Genomic DNA, 25,609 nt, shown 5'->3' on the forward strand with positions numbered 1-25,609 from the left:
AATCAGAGCTCGAACAGAAAGGTTTAGGTGTTCGTTTTTCCCGCGCGTTGTTCGGGAGTGTAATGGTAGGGAGATAGTATGATTGTGGTTCGATGAACCCTCTGCCAAGCACTTAAATGTGAATTGCAGAGTAATCATGTAGATGTAGATGTAGATGTACATGCTTTACACCGTAATCGATCATACTCAGGTCAAGTAAGCGGCTCCTATCAGATATGCTCTACGATGTCCTAGAATCTTCTAAGTCCAGTGTTCATATCCCGTATTATTCATTTCATCTGTACACATCACTGCATATCGCGTCGTAGTATTATCCCTAGATATTTATTCCTCGTGATTGGCTTCGGTGTTCTGTCACAACTTGTAATTGACAATTTTTGGTATTTTCTTTTGATAAACGTAATACTCAGCATTTACCTACATTAAAGAGAGCTGCTATTCAGCACACTAAGTGGAAATACAGTCTAAGTTGTTCATTTTGTTGCCATTGCGATACCAGGCAAAAGGGGAGTAGGAGAACAAGGCTGATGGCGCGCAGTAAGTTTTTCAGTAATGCGCATTTGATGTATTAAATACTAATTGTCCCCAGCCAGGCATTGTTGTGCTCAGTCTGGTAAATGAAAAAGAAGGAAAAGAGAAGGCATTCGTTTCTGGTATGTACGGATATTGGATATACGGCCTAATCTCTCCCCCCCCCCCCCTCCCTCTCCTTCCATCTTCTTCTTCCCCTCTGTACGTTCATCCCCTCCTCCTTCCCCCTCCCTCTGTCTATCACTTCTCCCCTTTCTCTGTGTGCATTTTCTCCTCCCCATTTCTCTCCATTTGCTCACCCCCCCCCCCCCCCGCCCCACTCTCCATCTCCCCTTTTCCAATTTCTGTGTTCATTTGCTCTTTCCTCCCTCCCTGACCTTGAAGTTTGTTAACGTTTGTTTATCGTTACTGCAAATTCAGATTCCATAGTAGTATACCAATCATAAGCTGCTAAGCCATAAGTGCAACTTCGTTGCAGCTTATGTCCGTCCGAATGTTCGTTAGTGGTTCTAGGCGCGCTGTCCGGAACCGCGGGACTGCTACGGTCGCAGGTTCGAATCCTGCCTCGGGCATGGATGTGTGTGATGTCCTTAGGTTAGTTAGGTTTAAGTAGTTCTAAGTTCTAGGGGACTAATGACCACAGAAGTTAAGTCCCATAGTGCTCAGGGCCATTTTGAATGTTCGTTAGAATATTATGTAAAAATCTGAAGTAAATTGGTCAACAGTTTTTCCCGATTTTTGGTAATAACGTTCCCCCTTAACATATTACATATTTATTTATATACTATACATATTAAAAATAGGCATTTGAATGCAATATTGTGTCAAAATTTTGAAGCAGTCGGTCAATTTTGGATAAACGAACATTTACGTTTTTATGTAAATTTCCACTGTTGTTACTATAGTATTGTATGTAGCGCTCTAATAGTTATACAAAAATACGAGCGTATTTGAGTGTAATGCTGTGTCAAGGTTTCAAAGGAACTGTTTAAGAACTATTGGAGCTATACGATTCTGAACAAATAAACATTTACGTTTTTATTTATATACTGTAAACATAATAAAGGACAATAAAACTACTTTTATTGATGACAACACCCCTTGCTCAATATTTGGAATACTCCCCAGCAATAATCACTTAACATAGCAGGGCTCCATTGCTTTGTTTTGTATGTTTTCCCCATAGGACGTATAGCCTGCTGTATGTGCTCGTCATGTTCGTTGCTCACAACACCACAGTCCACATGGACAAAATAATAAGCAATTCCGAAAACTGTATTTTTAGTGACATGTTAAACTGCAGTGCACCAGTGTGTAAGCAGTCAAATCCTGTAGTAATGAACTTTACCACTGTATACAGGGTGAGTCACTAACTATTGCCACCGATAATAACTCCGAATTTATGATAGGAGCTGAAAAGTTTGTGGGACAAAAGTTGCATGGGACAACGGCGGCCATAATACACTCCTGGAAATTGAAATAAGAACACCGTGAATTCATTGTCCCAGGAAGGGGAAACTTTATTGACACATTCCTGGGGTCAGATACATCACATGATCACACTGACAGAACCACAGGCACATAGACACAGGCAACAGAGCATGCACAATGTCGGCACAAGTACAGTGTATATCCACCTTTCGCAGCAATGCAGGCTGCTATTCTCCCATGGAGACGATCGTAGAGATGCTGGATGTAGTCCTGTGGAACGGCTTGCCATGCCAGTTCCACCTGGCGCCTCAGCTGGACCAGCGTTCGTGCTGGACGTGCAGACCGCGTGAGACGACGCTTCATCGAGTCCCAAACATGCTCAATGGGGGACAGATCCGGAGATCTTGCTGGCCAGGGTAGTTGACTTACACCTTCTAGAGCACGTTGGGTGGCACGGGATACATGCGGACGTGCATTGTCCTGTTGGAACAGCAAGTTCCCTTGCCGGTCTAGGAATGGTAGAACGATGGGTTCGATGACGGTTTGGATGTACCGTGCACTATTCAGTGTCCCCTCGACGATCACCAGTGGTGTACGGCCACTGTAGGAGATCGCTCCCCACACCGTGATGCCGGGTGTTGGCCCTGTGTGCCTCGGTCGTATGCAGTCCTGATTGTGGCGCTCACCTGCACGGCGCCAAACACGCATACGACCATCATTGGCACCAAGGCAGAAGCGACTCTCATCGCTGAAGACGACACGTCTCCATTCGTCCCTCCATTCACGCCTGTCGCGACACCACTGGAGCCGCCTGCACGATGTTGGGGCGTGAGCGGAAGACGGCCTAACGGTGTGCGGGACCGTAGCCCAGCTTCATGGAGACGGTTGCGAATGGTCCTCGCCGATACCCCAGGAGCAACAGTGTCCCTAATTTGCTTGGAAGTGGCGGTGCGGTCCCCTACGGCACTGCGTAGGATCCTACGGTCTTGGCGTGCATCCGTGCGTCGCTGCGGTCCGGTCCCAGGTCGACGGGCACGTGCACCTTCCGCCGACCACTGGCGACAACATCGATGTACTGTGGAGACCTCACGCCCCACGTGTTGAGCAATTCGGCGGTACGTCCACCCGGCCTCCCGCATGCCCACTATACGCCCTCGCTCAAAGTCCGTCAACTGCACATACGGTTCACGTCCACGCTGTCGCGGCATGCTACCAATGTTAAAGACTGCGATGGAGCTCCGTATGCCACGGCAAACTGGCTGACACTGACGGCGGCGGTACGCAAATGCTGCGCAGCTAGCGCCATTCGACGGCCAACACCGCGGTTCCTGGTGTGTCCGCTGTGCCGTGCGTGTGATCATTGCTTGTACAGCCCTCTCGCAGTGTCCGGAGCAAGTATGGTGGGTCTGACACACCGGTGTCAATGTGTTCTTTTTTCCATTTCCAGGAGTGTATGACGTTTGTTTTTTCTTGCTAGATGGGGTCGCTTCAGAGATATGAAGGTCAACTTCGTTTTTGTGGGATGATATGGTTTGGTACTTATTTTCTGATAGCGCCTATCGAGACGAATCCACTGATGTGTAACAGTAAGGTCTTTAAAGGTCAACGAAGGTCAAAAAGGTGGTATGAACGTCAATTAACAGAAGGTGTTCGAAGTGATGACCATTGGTATCAATGCTGTGCTGAAATCTTTTTACTATGGATTTATTGGTATTCCTTATCACATCGGCACTTATCGACTATAACACCACGTTCAAACTCACTTAAATCTTGATAACCTTGCGTTGTAGCAGCAGTAACCGATCTAACAACTGCACCAGACATTTCTTGTCTTATATAGTATTGCCGGCCGCAGAACCGTTTTCTGCCTGTTTACGTATCTCTGTATTTGTATATGCATGCCTATACCAATTGTTTTGGCGCTTCTGTGTATCTGAAGGGATGAAGTTATTCAGTCAAGGCTGTATATTGTACTATGCTAACGGATGACGGTAACAGATTACCAGTTATGTTTAAGCTGTTTAGCAACGAAAAACTGACCAAGGAAACTAGAAGAGAGAACATTTTTGAGGAGTACTTTACATATTATCCTTGAAAAATCAGCTGAACCAAACCGTGCACTTTTCTTGGTACCGTGCGGCACATGATAGACTACAGATGCACAGTTTTTACGCGAACAGCGTTTACATATAGATAAAAAATATTTGATATGCTGTACTGAAGGGAAGAATGATTGAAGAGGTTATATAACTCCACGAAGCAAGTGACTGAAGTCCTATCTGTAATCATTTTCGTGGCTAATGACTTCATAAAGACGCAAACCTTTTGCAACAGCATGCAAAGCACATGTTCACTTCCGCAATTCACAAGAATTAGTAAAAACCTAACCATGTAACGCGAGCACCTCACGAATTATTTACCAGAATATCCTCGGTCATGAGCAGTTCCTTCAGATAACAGCAGTGAATAAAGCTATCTCAATAAAACTGTATACCAGTCGCAGCCGCTTTTAACAATAGTCAGCCAACTTCACCGGCGCTAAGCACCACTGATGCTGGTTTTAAAAGCCACGTCACCGCGTTCTCGTATACCGGCTGGCATTCATTGGCGTATGACTACGTATGACTACGTTTCTGTCGATACTGACGTAGAGAAAACTTCTAAGATAGTAACTGTCCGTAGTCGATACTCGCAGAGAATCATCTTTGCATTGATGTTCTGACTACTAGTTCGCTAAATAAAGTAATAATACAACTAAAAGATGTAAGTGGCTATTTAACAGGTAACTTTCAAGATATAAGACTACATCTGTTCAAATAGATAAGTTTTTCTATTCACTGCAGAACTCATTAGATCTTACATAAAGCTTTTGTAGCGTAGGATTTGGGTAGCGTGAGGTTCGGGTTTGGGTGTGGCGACTTGGGCTCACTTTAGTAATTAAATTAGTAAGCATAAAATGTTCTTATAACAGGACAGTAACATAACAACGGTGAAACAGAGCTTAATTTGCACCCCCGTATAATTTTTGAAAGTATGATTCAAGTAAGGGAGTAAAATAAAATACTTTCAGTACAATAAACATAGTCAAAAATCAATCATTTTCCCATGGAACAAAATCGCACAACAGTGCAACAATTGCAATACATGGCACTCGGTCACACACAGGAAATATACTAGACATAAGTTCTACTGTTAACTGTAAGATATTGAAACATCTCTTATACTTATTTAAGATAATCTACATAGCACGTCATTGACATCGGCCTGGTACTACTGCCATCACCAATTAATCATTAGGAGCTAGCCACTACGGAAGCTATCAATAACGCATTACCAAACTGTCCGCCCCTGGTAGCTGAGTGGTCAGCTCGACGGAATGTCTTACCAACGGTCCGGGGTCGATTCCCGGCTGGGTCGGATATTTTCTCCGCTCAGGGACTGGGTGTTGTGCTGTCCTTATCATTTCATCCCCATCGACATGCAAGTCGCCGAAGTGGCGTCAACTCGAAAGACTTGCACTAGGCGAACTATCTACCGCACGGAAGCCCTAGCCACACGGCATTTCCATTTTCCACTACTAAACGATCTACGCATATATCTCAATAAAATCCTGTACAATAAAATATACTAATTAACGCACAGAGCAAATGACAGAGTGACTTTCTTGGACAAATTTGCATCAATAAACCGGCGACGCTTACAGCGCAGTACAGACAATATCAGTTTCTGTATAATACGGATCAGTCACATCCGGAACGTGTAATTTAGCAAATAGAAGCGTGTAGCTTCGCAAATACAAAATCGCTCTTACTTTCAGAGAGCACACCTGCATGCACAGCGTGCCATCAGACAATAACAACATGGCACACGGTAACCACGGACTTCTGTGCACAATATTGCTTGCTGAGAATGGCACAGAAAGGGCCGAAATACTAATCGTCCTTTCCCAAAATTGTTTCACAGAGGAAGATCACGATTTAGCTTCTCCTTTAAACCGTCGCACGAAGGACGAAATGACAAATATCGAAATAAGTGACCAAGGGATAGAAAAGCAACTGGAATCGCTCAACAGAGGAGAGGCCACTGAATCTGACGGGATACCAGTACGATTCTACACGTAGTCTGCGAAAGAAGTTGGTCGTCTTCTAGTAGCAGAGTACCGTAGGCCTCGTGAGAAACGAAGCATTCCTATTGACTAGAAAAAACAAAGTGTCGTCGAACAGACGCACAAAACTGTACGCTTGTATCTCTGACGTCGACCTGTTTTAGTATTGTGGAATATTTTTTATGTTCGCATATTATGACATTTGTGAAAACGGAAATTCTCCTCTAAGGGAAGCAACAACGGTTGTGAAACCCAGCTCGCTCTGTTCGTCCTGGAGACCTCTACAGTTTTTGCCCTCTACAGCTCCCTCTAGTACCATGGAAGTCATTCCCTCATGTCTTAGCAGATGTCCTATCATCCTGTCCCATCTCCTTATCAGTGTTTTCCACATATTCCTTTCCTCTCCGATTCTGCGTAGAACCTCCTTATTCCTTGCCTTATGAGTCCACCTAATTTTAAACATTCGTCTAGAGCACCACATCTCAAATGCTTCGATTCTCTTCTGTTCCGATTTTCCCACAGTCCATGTTTCACTACCATACAATGCTGTACTCCAGACGTACATCCTCAGAAATTTCTTCCTCAAATTAAGGCTGGTATTTGATATTAGTAGACTTCTCTTGGCCAGAAATGCTTTTTTTGCCATAGCGAGTCTGCTTTGATGTCCTCCTTGCTCCGTCCTTCATTGGTTATTTTACTGCCTAGGTAGCAGAATTCCTTAACTTCATTGACTTCGTGACCATCAATCGTGATGTTAAGTTTCTCGCTGTTCTCATTTCTACTACTTCTCATTACCTTCTCCGATATAATCTCAAATCATACTGTGTACTCATTAGACTGTTCATTCCGTTCAGCAGATCATTTAATTCTTCTACACTTTCACTCAGGATAGCAATGTCATCAGCGAATCGTATCATTGACAGCCTTTCACCTTGTATTTTAATTCCACTCCTGAACCTTTCTTTTATTTCCATCATTACTTCCTCGATGTACAGATTGAAGAGTAGGGGCGAAAGGCTACAGCCTGGTCTTACACTCTTCTTAATACGAGCACTTCGTTCTTGATCGTCCACTGTTATTATTCCCTCTTGGTTGTTGTACATATTGTATATGACCCGTCTCTCCCTATAGCTTACCCCTACGTTTTTCAGAATCTCGAACAGCTTGAACCATTTTATATTGTCGAACGCTTTTTCCAGGTCGACAAATCCTATGAAAGTGTCTTGATTTTTCTTAAGCCTTGCTTCCATTATTAGCCGTAACGTCAGAATTGCCTCACTCGTCCATTTACTTTTCCTATAGCCAAACTGATTGTCACCTAGCGCATTCTCAATTTTCTTTTCCATTCTTCTGTATATTATTCTTGTAAGCAGCTTCGATGCATGAGCTGTTAAGCTGATTGTGCGATAATTCTCGCACTTGTCAGTTCTTGCCGTCTTCAGAATTGTGTGCATGATGCTTTTCCGAAAGTCAGATGGTATATCGCCAGACGCATATATTCCACACACCAACGTGAATAGTCGTTTTGTTGCCACTTCCCCCAATGATTTTAGAAATTCTGATGGAATGTTATCTGTCCCTTCTGCCTTATTTGACCGTAAGTCCTCCAAAGCTCTTTTAAATTCCGATTCTAATACTGGATCCCCTATCTCTTCTAAATCGGCTCCTGTCTCTTCTTCTATCACATCAGACAAATCTTCACCCTCATAGAGGCTTTCAATGTATTCTTTCCACCTATCTGGTCTCTCCTCTGCATTTAACAGTGCAATTCCCGTTGCACTCTTAATTTTACCACCGTTGCTTTTAATGTCACCAAAGGTTGTTTTGACTTTCCTGTATGCTGAGTCTGTCCTTCCGACAGTCATATCTTTTTCGATGTCTTCACATTTTTCCTGCAGCCATTTCGTCTTAGCTTCCCTGCACTTCCTATTTATTTCACTCCTCAGCGACTTGTATTTCTGTATTCCCGATTTTCCCGGAACATGTTTGTACTTCCTCCTTTCATCAATCAACTGAAGTATTTCTTCTGTTACCCATGGTTTCTTCGCAGCTACCTTCTTTGTACCTATGTTTTCCTTCCCAACTTCTGTGATGGCCCTTTTTAGAGATGTCCATTCCTCTTCAACTGTACTGCCTACTGCGCTATTCCTTATTGCTGTATCTATAACGTTAGAGAACTTCAAACGTATCTCGTCATTCCTTAGTCCTTCCGTATCCCACTTCTTTGCGTATTGATTCTTCCTGACTAATGTCTTGAACTTCAGCCTACTCTTCATCACTACTATATTGTGATCTGAGTCTATATCTGATCCTGGGTACGCCTTACAATCCAGTATCTGATTTCGGAATCTCTGTCTGACCCTGATGTAATCTAATTGAAATCTTCCCGTATCTCCCGGCCTTTTCCAAGTATACCTCCTCCTCTTGTGATTATTGAACAGGGTATTCGCTATTACTAGCTGAAACTTGTTACAGAACTCAATTAGTCTTTCTCCTCTTTCATTCCTCGTCCCAAGCCCATATTCTCCTGTAACCTTTTCTTCTACTCCTTCCCCTACAACTGCATTCCAGTCTCCCATGACTATTAGATTTTCGTCCCCCTTTACATACTGCCTCCTAGTGAACAAATTAGGAACGTAAGGAAAATCAGACCCTCTATGTGACCGGATTCAAGAGTTTCTAGCATACAGAACAAAGCATATCATTTTGAACGGAAGGTCATGGTCCGAAAGAACAGACACCATATCCATATAAGTATATAGTTTTGGCAATACCGGCCATGACCTTTTTCTTCTGTGCGGATTCACACATATTACCTGAACTCTTCCGGGACTTGGTAGGAATGTCTTCCACGAGTAATGAGTGTGTTGGGTAGGGACACTAGGAATGTAGTGTGTGGACATATGAGGTGAGAATGAGGGTCTCGCGGAAGGCGTGCGCGAGATAGTCCCTGCAGTCGCACTATGCTCTGTACCCTCGGTGGTTCAGATGGATATAGCGTCTGCCATGTAACCAGGAGATCCGGGGTTCGTGTCACGGTCCTGGCACACATTTTCACCTGTCCCCATTGATATATATCAACGCCCGTCAGCAGCTGAAGGTATTAATATATAATACTAATTTCGTTTCGTCAGGATGGTCCCTGAGTATTCTGGAAATCAACGCAGGCGAAAAGACATAAGATTTCCTTTCCCAGTCATCACGCATTAGGTTGACTTTTGGTCTTGGTCATGTTTCTTACAGCTGAAATGCATGAAATGTATCCTTTTTATAGAAATATTAATTGAACTCCTCCTCGATGTAAATATCACTTCACCACAGATGTAACAGATGTTATCTGCACTATTAAAGCACTTACAACACACTATTCTACGTGCTCGTTAATAGCATGTTGCTATCTAAAGGTATATCGTAACAGGATTTTAACGAAAACACTTCGAAAAATCAAAATTTCAGTATAAAAGTTCTTAGGAGGTGACGACCCTTATCTGGCCGCATCGCCCCTGATCAAGTGCTGAATATCTGAAAAATGTGAACTGTATCCCGTGATGACAACATACTAGAACTGCTGTAGTTATATATGGTGTCTTGAAACCATAGAAAAACGCAGTTACAGGCAATGGCTGCAGTTTATAACATAGAGCCAATAAGTTAAATTTAACATCAGTCCAAATTAAGTGGCATCAGTATAACAATTTTCAGTCTATTTTGATTTCCATAACATTCTGTGTGTTGAATAATACTCTCTTGTTGACAATAGTAGCAGTAAGGTGACAAAGAGTGCCGCTGACCGCATGTGATACACCGTGTATGTTCACTGCCTGACAGAAAAAGCAGCCATAAGAAATAGTCAGATGCCAATGTAACTTCGTATACGTACGCACCATCGGTGTGTGTGTAAACGATCAAATTTAGCATTGTGTGTGATATTTAGAACGGCCACCAGAGTGCATTAGCGCTACACTCCTAGAAAAAAAAGATCACATTTGCAGAAAAATTGGAGGGTCATTGAGGAGAAGGAGCGTCACAAATTGAGCAACCCAATAATGCGTTGGTCCATCTCTGGCCCTTATGCAAGCAGTTATTCGCTTGCCACTGATCGACAGATTTGTAGGGTATTCTCCTGAGAGATACGATGAGCTGGAAGGCCATGCCCATAATGCTGCAAACGTTCTCAATTGGGGAGAGATATGATAACGTTGCTGGTGAAGGTAAGACAGGAAGATAAGCAGTGGAAACTCTCGCCGAGTAGAGGCGAGCATTGTCTTGCTAAAATGTGAGATCAGGATGGCTTGATATGCAGGGCAAAACGGGCGTACAAGATCGCCGACATACCGCTATGCTTTAACGATGTCGCAGATGACAATCAAAGGGGTCCTGTTATAAAAAGCCCTGGCAACTCAGATCATCGCTCCTGGTGGTGTGACCATAGGATGGGCCAAAGTCAGGATGGTATCCTTCCGCTGTCTGGGCCGTCTCCAGACATATCTTCGCTGTTCATTGCGGTTCGATTCAAAGCGGGACTCGTCGCTGAAGACAGTTCTACTCTAGCCAATGAGATTCTAAGTTGAAGACATGTCCGCAGGTGCCCTGAACCCTGGTGGGACACCAACCTAGCTGTCACTGACCCATGGGGTGCCATTTATTCTCATGACAAGGCATTTTGGTCGTCTTCTGCTTCACTCTTGCAGCACAGCGGTACGTCGATTATATTCTACGCCCAGTTTTGTAGACCTTCGTGGCAAGGCATCCTGGTTCAGTAAGATGATGTCCACCCGCACATGGTGAGAGTTTCTATTGCTCGTTTTCGTGCTTTCCAGATCCTACAACAACGAGGAAGTTCGCCCGATCTCATCCCAATTGAGAATGTTTGGAGCATTAAGGAAAGTGAACTGAAACCATATTGGGTTTTTCTCTATATAAGGCACCAACTGGACAAACTTCGACACGATATCCCTCAGGACGACATCCAATACCTCTGTCTACCAATACCACGCTGAATAACTGCTTGCGTAAGGACCAAATGTGGACCAAAGCGTTATTGTCTTGCTCAATTTGTGAAGAACAATCTCTTCAATAAATCATCCAATTTTTTCACAAATAGTAACCATTTGTGAAACACCTCTACTGATTCGCCCCATTTGGATGATTCCATCGTGGTATCTTTTCCCTTACAATAAAGCGTATTTCCATTTAGTGTCGTTACCATGTGGTTAGGTAAATAAGCGTATGAGTAATGTTAGGTGTTGAATGATCACCGTCATAGTCATGGGCATTCCACGGGAGAGACAGCATTGTCGACATCTCACGGAGCGTGAAACGGGCCTCATTGTCGGTCAACATTTTTATGTGTTGTTCGTATCGTGGAATATCCATATTTGTGGGGGGTTCAGACATTACATTGACCTGAAGCTGGTCTGCAGGGTACATTAGGCAAGAAATACTCGTCGTTAAGGTCCCAGTTGATCACATTTTACACCATAATAGCGGACATCGCCTTCCTATCTGTGCTTGCCATCCGAGAACACATAATCAATTGCCTGCGATATTCTGTCATGGCCGGCCGCGGTGGTCTAGCGGTTCTAGGCGCTCAGTCCGGAGCCTCGCGACTGCTACGGTCGCAGGTTCGAATCCGGCCTCGGGCATGGATGTGTGTGATGTCCTTAGGTTAGTTAGGTTTAAGTAGTTCTAAGTTCTAGGGGACTGATGACCATAGATGTTAAGTCCCATAGTGCTCAGAGACATTTGAACCATTTTTTATTCTGTCATGCAAATCCATTGGTTGGAGACTATCTGGATTTACAATCCCATGCCTAGGCTGTCATCACAACACATTCGGAAGCGGTTTGAGAACTGCCGTGACTAGAAGCATGGACATTTGGCGAGTGACATCGCATTGTGCTCGTCAATGAATAGCAGTTCTGCAGTGCCCTGGTTGACCATCGTGGGCGGGTATTGTGACAATCTGGGAAGAAGTCCAATTTTTCCAACGGTTCGAAGAGGCACCGCGGTGTTACTCATGGCGTCATGGTGTGGGGAGCCACCGCATGTGATTTTTGGTCATGCTGGTAATGACTGAGGGAACTCAGACGGCACAACGGTACGTCATGGACATCCTACATCCTCATATCTTAGCTCAGATGCGTCAGAATCGTGGTGGCAATTTTCAACAGATCAACGCTCGTCCACACAGGATACCTGTCCTTATGAACTGTCTGCGTGATGCTGAGGTACTTCTTTCGCCAGCTAGATCTCCAGATTTGTTCCTGACAGCGCATGTGTGGGACCAACGTGGTCATCAACTCCAACATTTGTGGACCAGCTTGCCCTAGGAGCTTGCCTAAGGTGTTGCTACAACGCCTTTATGGTCCTTTTCGCAGCTGAATCAATACATGCATCCAAGCACACAGGCCAGAGATGATTCAGGATCATAGTCATAAGTGGGCTTATGCTGCCAAGTTCTTTGTTAATTTGGCCCGGTATTGTAATCACTGAAATAACTTCACGTAACCCATGAAGTTTCATTGTGTTTTCTTCACCCTTCATAGGTTCTTTACTCTTTTTGTCAGGTAATGTATAATGACAGCGTCAGCTCACCCTACATATACAGCCTACATTACGTTCGCTCTACTGAATGTTCACCGTCCTGTATAAAGAATTGTGGTTCTATGAATTAAAACTTCTTCCATGCAACCATACATTTACGGAGTTTTTCCGTATAATCGTACCTTTGTTGCATAATTTTGTAGAATCGATCTGGCTGGAACTTACTTGATGCCCTTCATGTACTACTTGCAAAATATGTTTTTTTCACACATGCGTCTTCTTCCTAAAATTATGGCGACAATTTCGCAGAATAATTTCTGCAAGAACATTATAATTTTCTGGCTTAGAATATACATTAAGAACCTACTACAGACCAAGTTAGGAACATCGATCCCTCATTTCAGTCTCTGCAGCCCTTCTTACACACCGAGGGTTTATCGTCAAGGGAAATGTTCATAGACCCAGAACATAAATACAGAGTCTTAATACGATATCATTGAGAGGTGTATTAAGCATGTACAGTGGTTTCCAAAACAGTCTCGGGGTGTGTCCTGTACGTAATACTACAGATATCTCATCTGTAGTCACATTCTCGGCAAGCCCTCTCGCAGAGTTCTGAGAGACAGTATCGATGGCTGTTGCTCGTCGCTCCTCAATACAGAAAACGTCAATGTGAGAGAGTGAGTGCTTTGTCCCTGATGAAATCTCTCAGCATGAAATGACATCCTGACAGCTTCAACAAGTGTGCGGGACGTTTCGCTTACGTCCTATGTGCGGTCGATTCATCGACCAGTCGTGATTCGATAAAGACGCTGCTGGTGGTTTACTCGCCCTTATCGTGACGACCCGCCATTTATGAAGATGACCCGCTGCCAAGAGTTATGATATTAGCCAGTGCAACAAAATCATTATGCATATTTCGTAGCAAACCGTAAAAAGTAATAGTCCATACAGAGCTTCATTACAAATAACTCAAGGGTCATTTTCTTTCGGCATTTTATGTTCCTCAACAAAAGTGCGATGTATTTCGGATTATCACACCCACAAATAGTCCACATAATGCAATGCGAAGATAATTTATCGGTGGTGGCACGTGGCATGTAACACTGGATTTTAGTAAGATAAACTGTTTAAATCATTTAGTAACAATATGATTTGTGCTCTATTTGAAATACTTTGTTATTAGTTGCAACTGGCGGTTTCGAGCAGTCTGTTCATCTCTAGATACCTGCCATGCATTTAAGACAGGAGTATTGCATGTTGTTTGAGTTGTTCCAATGGGAATGGGAGATAGTTCTGACTTCCAATACGTGTTAATAAGGCTAGAGATAATTTATAAAGGGCAAACCAAATGCGAAAAATGTGAATACGATATGAATTAACAATATCTTCTCGGGTTTCTAGCCACGTCAGGTGGTTAAAATCCCACGAGTTGCAGTCAGAGGACTCTGTCGTCGCGCCTGCTCTTCCCTGCCTATGAGAGAGAATACATTTCAATAGGGGCAGCTGAATTCTGATGGTCGCGAGCTACTGGCTGTCGACCTGCCAACGACAGAACTTAGAAGTAAATTGGGAGTGGGTCCACGTAGCCACTGTAGAAAAACAGATGTCATCACAGAAGAGGACCGCAGAGAAACAGAAAGCCAAATTCAGCCGGCTATTTGAACAACACTGTGCAAAACGTGAATAAGTGAAATGAGCTGCCATCAGTGTGACGGAGACGTGGGTGCCGGTTCGGAGCTGTAGAATGGTCTAGACTTAGCACCAGCGCCTCGGAGTATCCATATGTGTAATATCATAAATAGGGTAGAGCAAGCAATCCGTAAGGCACTTACTGCAGACGACATTCTTCACGAAACGTGCCAGATTACACTCATGTTCAGATAAACCAGAACAGCTTGAACGAGTAGAGATAGGACGTTCATATTCACAGGACATGCACGTAAGTACTTTCTGCAGAAATGATTAGCATTTCAAATGGCTCTGAGCACTATGGGACTTAACATCTGTGGTCATCAGTCCCTTAGAACTTAGAACTACTTAAACCTAAGGACATCACACACTTCCATGCCCGAGGCAGGATTCGAACCTGCGACCGTAGCAGTCCCGCGGTTCCGGACTGAGCGCCTAGAACCGCTACACCACCGCGGCCGGCGATTAGCATTTCAGTCACATCGATTCAGCATGTGTCCTGTTGCCTAGTAGGCACAGAGTCCGCCATGGGCCCAGATAACTTGTTTCATGCAAGATGGCATCGACACATTTAAGGCGCAAATCTGTCCTGTGCTATAGCCATTCATACTGTATTCACCTGGTCCCGAAGTTCATCTATGATGGTTGACACTGAGTCACAACGCTGCACCAGTCATTTCACCACATCCCACACATCTTCGATTGGCGACAAGTCTGGTACAAGTCTGGTGATCCGGCTGGCTAGCGCAGAAGGTTGACACACTGTCACACCAGAAGGGCACGTGTTCGTGCAGGAACATGTGGGTGTGCATTGTCTTGCTGAAAAATGGCGCCTGGGGTATTGTGCAGAATGGGTATGGCTACGCAGGATGTCATTCAAGTAGGTCACACTGCTCACAGTGCCCTGGACACGCACTGTGATTTGTGGCTGTACCCTATAGCACACCACACCATAAGGCATTGAGTTGGCGCTGTATGTCATGTGCGGATGCATTCACTGTAAACTGCGATGAACCAAAATGCGGCCATCATTTTCTAACCAACGGAACCTGGATTCGTCCGAAAACACTATCTGATGCCATTCCTGTTCCCAGTGAAGTTGTTCCGTACACCATTGCCGTATAGCATGTTTTTGCACATTCGTCGATGGTAGACGGAGAAGGACGACACGCAAATAACCCATGCCGTAATGAACGAGGCCGGTCTTTCATCTCTGATACTGTACGATGTGTTACACTGTTCCACTGTTGCCCCACAGCCGAGGAGGAGGCAGATATCTCGTGCAATGGCATTTGGATGAGGTGTCAATCTTCTCGGGGGATGATGTGGGTGGTGCGACGCGACTCATCGCGCCGTGTTCTACGGCCTTCCGTGAATGATTCTGCACACACCTGTTGCACTGCAGAAACACTGAGTCCACACGAGTAGCAATTTTGCGGATGGATGCTTCACATTCGCTTATGCCAATATTGCGCCCGGTTTCAAACTCACTGATTTGCCGGTGCGGTTGGCGCATGAGTCTGCAAGGCATTCTGCACGCATGCTCAAGTAACGCTGATGCATTACCTTCGGTTAACAGCGACAACGAGGGCCGAATGCACATTTTACTTACATGTCATCTCGTACCGCGATATTTATGTTGTCCTTGAACCCACGGGTTGGCATAGCTCAAATGTTCGCCATTTCTGTAGAACATACTGTACACTTGTACTGTAAATATAATCGTCCTATCTCTAGAAGTACAAGGTGTCCTGTTTTTTCTGTACATGAATGTATTTCAAAATCTAAATCACTGCCGTCTAACTTGACTAGGTGTGAACTCAATAGACTTCGCGCAGCAAATCTGTTTTCTACAGAAACTTTAAAACAATCATGTAGTTATAAGAAAGTGGCATTTATAGCGTTTGCAAGATGTCATGACAATTACTGGCTCGTCTATTGTTACGATGAATATCACTCCAGCAACTATAAATCATCCCCTGCAAATAGTAGTATTTAATTTCATATACGAAGTTCCGCTTACAAACTTTATGTAAATTTTCTTGCAGCCTCAAATTATCTGCTCGCTGGTGTGGCCGAGCGGTTCTAGGCGCTTTAGTCTGAAACCGCGCGACCACTACGGTCGCAGGTTCGAATCCTGCCTCGGACATGGATGTAAGTGATGTCCTTAGGTTGGTTATGTTTAAGTAGTTATAAGTTCTGGGGAACTGATGACCTCAGATGTTAAACCCCATAGTGCTCAGAGCCATTTTGTGAACCAAATTTTCTTTGGCGTTCCTTTTGATGCCTTTTACGAAAGCATTCACAAATACAGTCTGTTGCACATTATTTCGGGCTGTGTTCAGTGTAGTAACATAGAAATTCAAAATAAAAACGGACTCTTCCGCGTAGGGACTCGTCCTCACACGGCTCTCTGATTACTGTTCTGTACCCATTACACTGTGCCACCAGCTGCCTAGAAACTGCACTAACACACACTGAGGTGACAAAACATAAGCGATACCTCCTTTTTCCGTGTCGGACCACCTTTTGCCCGGTGTAGTGCAGCAGCTTGACGTGGCTTGGACTACAAAAAAAAAAAAAAAAAAAAAAAAAAAAAAAAAAAAAAAAAAAAAAAAAAAAAAATGGTTCAAATGGCTCTGAGTACTATGTGACTTAACATCTGAGGTCATCAGTCCTCTAGACTTAGAACTACTTAAACCTAACTAACCTAAGGACTTCACATACATCCATGCTCGAGACAGGATTCGAACCTGCGACCGTAGGAGCACCGCGGTTCCAGACTGAAGCGCCTAGAACCGCTCCATGGACTACACAAGCCGTAGAAATATTGAGCCATGCTGCGACTATAGCCGTCCATAATTTCGAAAATGTTTCCAGTGTAGGAGTTTGAGCACAAATTGACCTGCCGATTTTCTCTCTTAAAAGTTCGGTAGGATTCACGTCGGGCGATCTGCGTGGAAAAATCTTGTGTCCAAATTGCCCAGAATGTTCTTCAAACTAATCACGAACAATTGTGCCCAGGTGACACGGCGCATTGTCGCTTGGGAACATGAAGGCGTGGTGTGACCTTGTGTAGCCAACTAAAATCAAACAGCCGACATGAATAATCGCACTTACACTACACGTGATTAAGACCCATTAACGGTTAATCGCTACTCCTTGCAACACTCCCTAAGCTGTCTCACTGAGGAGTGAGACTCTTTCTGGCAGCTGTGTCAAACCGTGTATTACGAATAGTGGCGTGGGAATCAGAGAGGCATCCTACAAATGTAATCCTGCTAATCTTATGAAGCTTCGTACTCACCCTTTTCCAAGTATTATCCTTCCCCACTCTATACCTAGCTTTATCAACGTACCACTCATCTTTCTCAAGCTAGTTATCCCACCCTTCACGTCACACGCTACTGTAAACGCCTATTATGCCTTATTGTCAAGACGTGAACATTAAACATGTAAATTTCGAAAGACCTATTTACTAAAATAAATTCGCGAAATGTCGCGACAGTCGCATTTTTGATCATAGTGGTCGTCGAATTTCGCAATAATCCTGAACTTGGCCTCTTATCCCCATGCAGGACATCGCGCTTCAAGAGCCCTATGGTCCCACTGACGTATTTGCTTAAACATTGACTCTTTAGAGCTACGACCGATGCCATTTAGCACATTTCTTTAATACTCCATAATTCTCTGCTCGTCAGAGCTCCCTGATATCCAATAAATTCTCACATTATGGTATACATTTTTTCGGACAGTTACCTTACGTAAAATTTCCGCTATCGCCCCCGATAAACCATGGGGCATCTAGTGCTGTGTAACGATGACATCACGGATGAGGACCCGTCTCGCATCCATAATATCTGAGCGCCTTTCTAAGATGATTGTAGCCAGCGTCGCAAGACGTGAAGACAAAAAAACCCACTGGTATATTATTTTGTCGACTCTGTACTGCAATTTACGACTATCACACTAGAAAATAGAACAAACAGCAGGTTTCGGCACAGAAACAGAAGGTGAGAGAAAAGTTCAGCACACCACTCAGGCATTCTGTGAAGTTATGCCAGATGTCTACAAGTGTAGACCCTTGGAGAGCTCATAAACTCATAATTCACCGCAACTACACTGTTTCCAACAAGTATCCTTATAGTTATCTATACTAAACAAAACATCTCTGGTACAAACAGCCCTTATGTCTCCACCAAGCACTTTTCTTACATTGTCTTGCACAATGCCCCTTTGTGGCGGCACAACCAGCATACCGCGTTGTGAGATTCGACGCACGCGGCCACATGACCTGGCAGATTACGCTGTTTACAGGCAACCGCCGTCACTGGTTTATCTCTTGGGTCTTCCCAGGTACCACAAACAAATCAATACATGCCATAGCGAAAAATAAGACAATGGTTAGAGGAAAAATGCAAGCACAACAGATACAAGGACCCCAAGAACAGTTACGGAATGCACGTGCTGCTGCTTACTTGCATTGTCCTTCGTTGCTCCAAACGCCGGAACACCATTGCAGTCTCCGTCAACACTTCTGAGACCACTTGCACTAGATGTGGGTGTACTCTGGTAGAGGATAGTTTATAAAGAAGAGCCAGACGCCTTTCAGGAGCTGCGTAATACCTTTAATACGTCCAGTAGTTGATAGCGCAACAATGGAAGGAATCAGGTGGTGATGGAAGGGGGTCTCGAACAACGGACCCCGGTAACAAAGCGCTGCTGTTGGCCGATACTACGCTCAGCGCGGCCCAGGCATGGTGAAACCTTGCGCATTCAATCGTCTGAGACTATTTTAGAGTGTACTGGTAGAAATTTTACTGCTATGGAGTTAATGTTTGCTCTGCAACAGAATAAACTGAGTACTTATGGTACAGAAATATTTATGACAAACGAACGGAAATGAAGAATATACTATGGATTTCTTTAAAAAAGAATCTTTAGTTTTCGTTTGAAATTTTTTTCAATCTTGTTATTGGTACAAGTGAGCATAATGACTTTTCCTTTAAAACTCGACTTTGTCATCCAGACTAGCTTTCAGTGCTTTCTGCTGCCTACACATTTCACTTAAAATGACTTTTAGGTACTATTCCAGAGCCCCACCAAGTTGCACAGTGCCTTGTTGACAATTTGGATCCATGGCTTCGATGGATCTGCGCCACACTCAAACCCTACAATCAGCTCTCACCAACTAAATTGATAGCTCATCTGTACAGGTCACGGTTTTCCAGTCACCAAAGGTCCACGAGCCATCACAGGAGAGGTTTTGGAGGCGACATTGTGCCGGTATCAAAGGCACTCGCGTCGGTCGTCTGCTGCCATAGCCCATTTTGTCGAACTGTTCCAATTTGTACGTTCGTCGTACGTCCCACATCGATTTCTGCGGGTCTTTCACGTAGGAGTGCTCTACGAAAACGTCACTACTCTCAATCGTTAAGTGAAAGCCATCGGCCATTGCGTTGTCCTTGGTAAACGGCAACACGCACTTTTGACGCTGTAGCTGACCGCTGTTGCCGAGCGGTTCTAAGCACTTCAGCCCGGAACCGCGCTGCTGCTACGGTCGCAGGGTTGAATCCTGCCTCGGGCATGGATGTGTGTGATGTCCTTACGTTAGTTTTGTCTACGTAGTTCTAAGTCTAAGTGCTTAGAGCCATTTGAACCATTTTTTTGACACTTTGGATATCGAAACATTGAATTTCCTAACGATTTCCGGAATGGAATATCCCATTCGTCTAGCTCCAACTATCATTGTGCGTTCAATGTCCGTTAGTTCCCATCGTGCGGCCGTAATCAGGTAGGAAACCTTTTGACGTAAATCACATGAGTACAAATGACAGTTACACCAATTCAAATCCTTTCTACACTTTGTTTACGTAGTACTATCGCCATCTGTATATGTGCATTATGTAAATATCGATACCCAATGACTTTTGTCAGCTCAGTATACGTAAGTGTTTGTGATTAATTTAGTAATCTATCTCTTATCCATGTTCGTGCCAAATACAATGGCTAACTCTAAGGCGCGTGGTAATGGTGGTATACAAGCTGTGGTACAAGTGGCGATAGGAGGTGATCATATTTGTTTATAGCATGTAAATCTCGTGTTCTCCATAAATGCCTTTCATTCAGAAAACATACCTGTCACTGATATTACATTGAACTCCAGTTGATCGGAAAGGAGATTGACAGACCACATGGTTGCGGTTAGGCATACAATTAGGAACAGTAATTTGTAGCATGTTCGATCTAGAGGCATGTAACCTGCTCCAACAGTTGTCCAATGCTGTATACAGAAGAAAAGTGTCTTACTCTTCGTAAATTTACTTTCCGATGACGCGGACAAAAATACAGATGACACATTTTCTAACAAATATGAAAACGGGACGTTACAGATTTGGATCGGCTCTCTCCGAACCGAACACCACCGCAGAGGTGGTCAGTGTGTTAGTAGCAGCAGGCGCAATGAATCATTGTTCTGTTTGTGTCCACAGTGCCTGGCGATCTACGGCGTCATCCGCTTCTACAACCTGCTGCGCGCCGGCGCCTCGTGGAAGTCACCGGAGTGCGTGGAGCTCTGATACCAAGCGCCGCCCTGGGAGGACGACGACCGGCTGTTGGGCGATTCCGTCTGACCAGCGGCGGCGGTCCCAGGGGCGAGCTCCGGACACTCGCTGCAGCGCCGCGCTCTGGCGAGGCGCCAACCGACTACCGGCGGTCCGCACAGCACCGCTCTCTCACGGGAGTGCTTAATTCTGCGAGGCGCCCTGGAAGGACTCCAGATTGTTGGCGAATGAGTTCGGCACCCCAGGCGTCCTCGGGGAGACCTCATCTGGGCCTTCTATGCCGAGCAGCATACTGCGTGTTGTGCTGGCTGAGTCCATCACGTCGGTAGTGTCCATCTGCGGCAGTGGGTGTGTGGCCCTCGGTGAACTATCAGCTTCGTCACTCCTGCTGGCGAGGAGTAATTTGCATATGATACTGGCAGGGTCCACAGAGGTCTCCGACAAAATTTCTGAATATTTCCCACATACCCTCAGAAACTGAACTGGGCAGGTGGCCTGATGTATGTAGTGGCTGATGCGGGCATAGTCACTCCTTATAGAAAAATGTCACTCCTCACTGTACATACGTGGAATCCTGTGAGAAACTGTACTTCCTTTTTTTTTAACTGGACTTTTCCTGTAAGGTGTGAGATAAAGTGCGCTGTATTCAGCGTGTAATATTGTTTTTCACGTAACAAGCAGCACATATGATTGGCAGCGGGACTCTCATTCGTCAGGAGTCCGTCGTTTCACCTTCATCTTTCATTCTTTGTAGCCTGTTGTGATTAACTGTGCTTCCCACCGCACTATACCATATCACAAAACTTAATATAAAATGTAAATTTGTTACATAGTAGTGCTCTGTCCGAAGTCGTTGGCTACAGAATTTTTATTCATGTTCTCAAGCGTGTTGTCGTAAAAGCCCTTCTCACTAGAGTTGGCGTTGTAGAACATCGATTACTATACTATGTTTCTTTTTTGTATCCATGGTGTCTAGCTAGGAAATATGTGCCAAATTAAGTCCCATCTCATTTTTAGTATTTGTCTGATATTCTTCTTTGTACTGAGAATTTTTGCCTTTCTCTTCTGAGATAATGTTATTATTTTACTTACCTCTACCGCCATATATCAGCAGGGACGTTGTAACGTAAACAATGGAGTTATTCCTTTCGATACTTAGCTCAACTGTATCAATACCATCACGTTGGACAGGTTGACACGCACTATTTTAGGTCAAACGCGTAATGACTATTGACTGCCAAAAAGACACCAATAGGTCCTTTTTATAAAAATATGTACCGACAACGATGACAGTTTGTTTTCTCAGCTTCCTTCTGAAACAGACGAGTAGCTACACCTCTACCTCTATCTCACACCTATATTCACATCTAAAATACAGAGGCTGTATTAAAAAGAACTTGAACAAACATTGTTTGCGAATTCCTCCCACTAAAACAGGGAAGTCGCTTCGTGTAACCGTATATCCGACAAGGTTAGTTTTCTTAGCTTTTAAAACAGCACGTGTGTTTTCATTTAATTATTTTTATTCCTTTTGTAGTTTGTTCAACAGACATACATACCCTTACTTACAGACTGCATCAGAAATAACCCAAAAAAAAAAATACGGAAATAAAACAGGTAGTAATTACAGTGATGTTGAGCATACCAATTACGTATTACACTATTTACTGTGTTTAGTAACGGGCAAGGAATGGTAAAGGATTCGATTGTAGACTCTCAGTGGGGCAAATTTCCCCATTCGTCTGATATGATTCGGGAAGATTGTGGTGAACCCAAATCAGGACAGTTGGATCAAGTAATGCCTACATCATCTCTACAGGAATAGTTGGCCCCATCATTTTCCTTAGAGCTTAGTGAGTCAGTGAGCATAATACGTTCGAAGTGACCTAAAATAACCGTATCTTGAACATAGTTCTATTTTTAGTTTTTGTTCAATTAATTGCAATCACCATAAACTATATAATCACACATATGGAGAATAGAAAAAAATGTCAGCAGAAAAGAATGAAATTTGGGATTAAAAACCTATTATTTGTGGGTGATATCATTCAGAAATTCTACAAATGTGTTGAAAATATATGTTTCAGTTTGCTGCCCACGCTTCCCAAAGCTACTTCAGAATGTTCACACACAGTTGTGCTTAAAAATATTATCTCGTCCTCTCGTGTTCACGGTAAACAACAGCACATTATTTGGTTTCAATTGTTACCTCAGTGGAATTCTGCACAATATGACGAACACACACAATCTCATATAAAAATATGGAAATGACTTCTTCTTTTAGTTCTATGGATACTGGAAGGAATTCATTATTACAACCTTTCTAAGAAACATCCCATCGAAATGGTATCGATTTCTTACATGGGCTGCCATAGCACTTTGATAAGAAATACAAACTGTCTGCCATGTAAATCAGTTCTTTCAAGTGTTCTCGCACATAAAGTGCAGAACACCGAGAGCAGGTAAACATGTAAGCTAAGGAAATGTTTCTCCCTAACCTATCAATCTGTTTTGCTTCATATTTATCACTATATCTCAAACGATGTGACAAAATTGTTTTGGATTCGGATCATCCGTAAGACAGATAAGTTTTATTGTTTCTCTGATCACATCCTCCTACTAAAGTTTATTCCAGTGGTCCCAGCTTAAGGGTCGCAACATGAGTGTCATACTGGAGACCATCTAAGCACAACTGCACAGACATAGCTAATGTGAACAGTCGACCATGCCACCAACCTTTATTTAGAATACAATAAGATCTCATTGAGCTGATTTTTGTCAATAACAATACATGAGAAGTTTTATCAGTAATAAGAAGAATGAAGCATGTTCACGTTCTTGCTTGAGTTTTTCCCAGTGTTTTGAAGTCAGTAATCAAACCCTACGCTTTGTCCAAGTATTTTCCTCCTTTCCATGTAGTCATTATTCTAGAGATTTCTTGATATACCTCTTTCGAATCTAATTTCATTTGTAGTGATGAACTACAAATCTATTTAGCATTAACTGCTTCTTGTGAAACCAACATAAACGCTCCACATCAGTCAACAATTAACAAAATTAATTCAATGATACATAATTAACTCTGGCAAGGAGCTGATGCATAGAATATCATTATATTTGTTTTTGGAACTATTATTTTTTGCTCACAGACAATATATAATGGGCCAGTTAACTTCGAATCATCTCTTTATTATAATGATTCACAGAGACCTAACATAATTTTGATATTTATTTTAAAATTTTTTATTAAGTCATTGATTGCAACTAGAGTCTCGCTGCCATTGAGTTAAATGCTGCTGTGATTAGGTATCATCAACTTTATGTGTATTATGATTGTATCTAGTGTTTACGACTACGACACATGCGTACTTACAGGTCGGAGAAGACAATGCCACAGTATGAAATTTATCAATCCATTCTATCTCTTAACGAGAAGTCATTTTTACAAAGTCTTCCCAAGAGAAGGAAAACAATACAGAATAAATAGAATGACGATAATTTCTAATGTGTAAGTAGTTAGAGAGCAACTGCCTATATATTTTCTACCACATATCTTTTGTTAAAAAAGGAATATAATATTACTTTTACAACACGTTTTATTTAAGAGGTGCCGTTACTAGTTTTCCCCAGCCGCCTAGGTGTCATCCCTGGCTGCAGAAATTAAGTGCTTCCGTTATTTCTAGTTTACACGAACCACGGAATTGAAGACCAGTTATATTTCAGAAAAGGTTTTTAATGATTTGATGTAAATAGCATGCAAGTGATGATTGTTAATACGATAATAAACATATATTATATAGTAAATTCCAGGTATGTGTTGCCTTGAAAGCATATTTTCATCGTAGATAACCACATGTGTACAAATAATAAGAATCTATAAATATATTTCGTACATTATTTTTAAAACATTCAAATGTATGCCAAGACTGGACATTGTATAATATGTACCAAAGCTTAATGTCTGTAGAACTACTTACATACAGGTTAGATAGAGTGTTCCCAAATACAATGAATCTTAGAGTCACAGCGTGCTGATGTTTTAGTTAAATACAACTAAGAACAAATTTAAAATTTCTTGTGCCATGGAAAAATGTTACCACATTTAATCAAAAATGCCTTTTTTGTAGGTGAAACGCTGTTTATATCTACAATAAAAAAAGTTTTCAAAATAATCTTAGAATCCCATACTGGAGAATAGGATATTTTATCTCTGTGACCAGAGATTCTAAATATTTGGGACCTAACACATCTAGCGAGAGATGTAATTCGTGAGTTATTGTTGTTTACATTTATATGTCTGTATTAGTGCCTGTAATTGCTTAGACATGAAAGGGTTAAAGATTCGCAGTGTATTTTACACAGAGTTAAACGTCGCAAGGTGAATATTGTAATAAAAGTTATTAAAGTCCACATTTTTCGTTATCTCTAACCATGGAAACAATACCAGTTGTGAATTATAATGCTGAATCAAATCAATTAAAGTGTGACAGCATCGATAAGACACTTGAATCACTGAAATTCAGTGTGTAGGCAGATCTCTTTTGTTGTGATATGTTGATATAAAACTATTTACTTACTGTAGTTAGGATGAAAGAGTAACAATGTGTTGGAAAAATATTAGCCCCAGAACATATTTTGACATGGAGCAATTTGTCTTCTCCCATCGCTCACGTATAAACACCAAGGCGCAACCACCAGGGATCTCTCTTTTCTAAAGAAATAGCCAAATCTCCCACTGAAT

The 25,609-nt window shown here is 42.9% G+C and overlaps 1 protein-coding gene across 3 annotated transcripts in view; it reads left to right on the forward strand.

The window, feature by feature from the left end:
• Nucleotides 1-25,367, forward strand: part of LOC124805010 — a 1,149,888-nt gene extending 1,124,521 nt beyond the window's left edge. For all 3 annotated transcript variants that reach the window (XM_047265410.1, XM_047265412.1, XM_047265411.1), the window contains one exon: nucleotides 20,797-25,367. In XM_047265410.1, coding sequence (XP_047121366.1) covers nucleotides 20,797-20,883 — 87 coding nt within the window. In that variant the 3' untranslated portion in view covers nucleotides 20,884-25,367. The remainder of the gene's footprint in view (nucleotides 1-20,796) is intronic.
• The last annotated feature ends 242 nt before the right edge of the window (nucleotides 25,368-25,609 follow it).

Source organism: Schistocerca piceifrons, chromosome 7 (genome assembly GCF_021461385.2).
Source record: "Schistocerca piceifrons isolate TAMUIC-IGC-003096 chromosome 7, iqSchPice1.1, whole genome shotgun sequence".
Lineage (NCBI taxonomy): Eukaryota > Metazoa > Arthropoda > Insecta > Orthoptera > Acrididae > Schistocerca > Schistocerca piceifrons.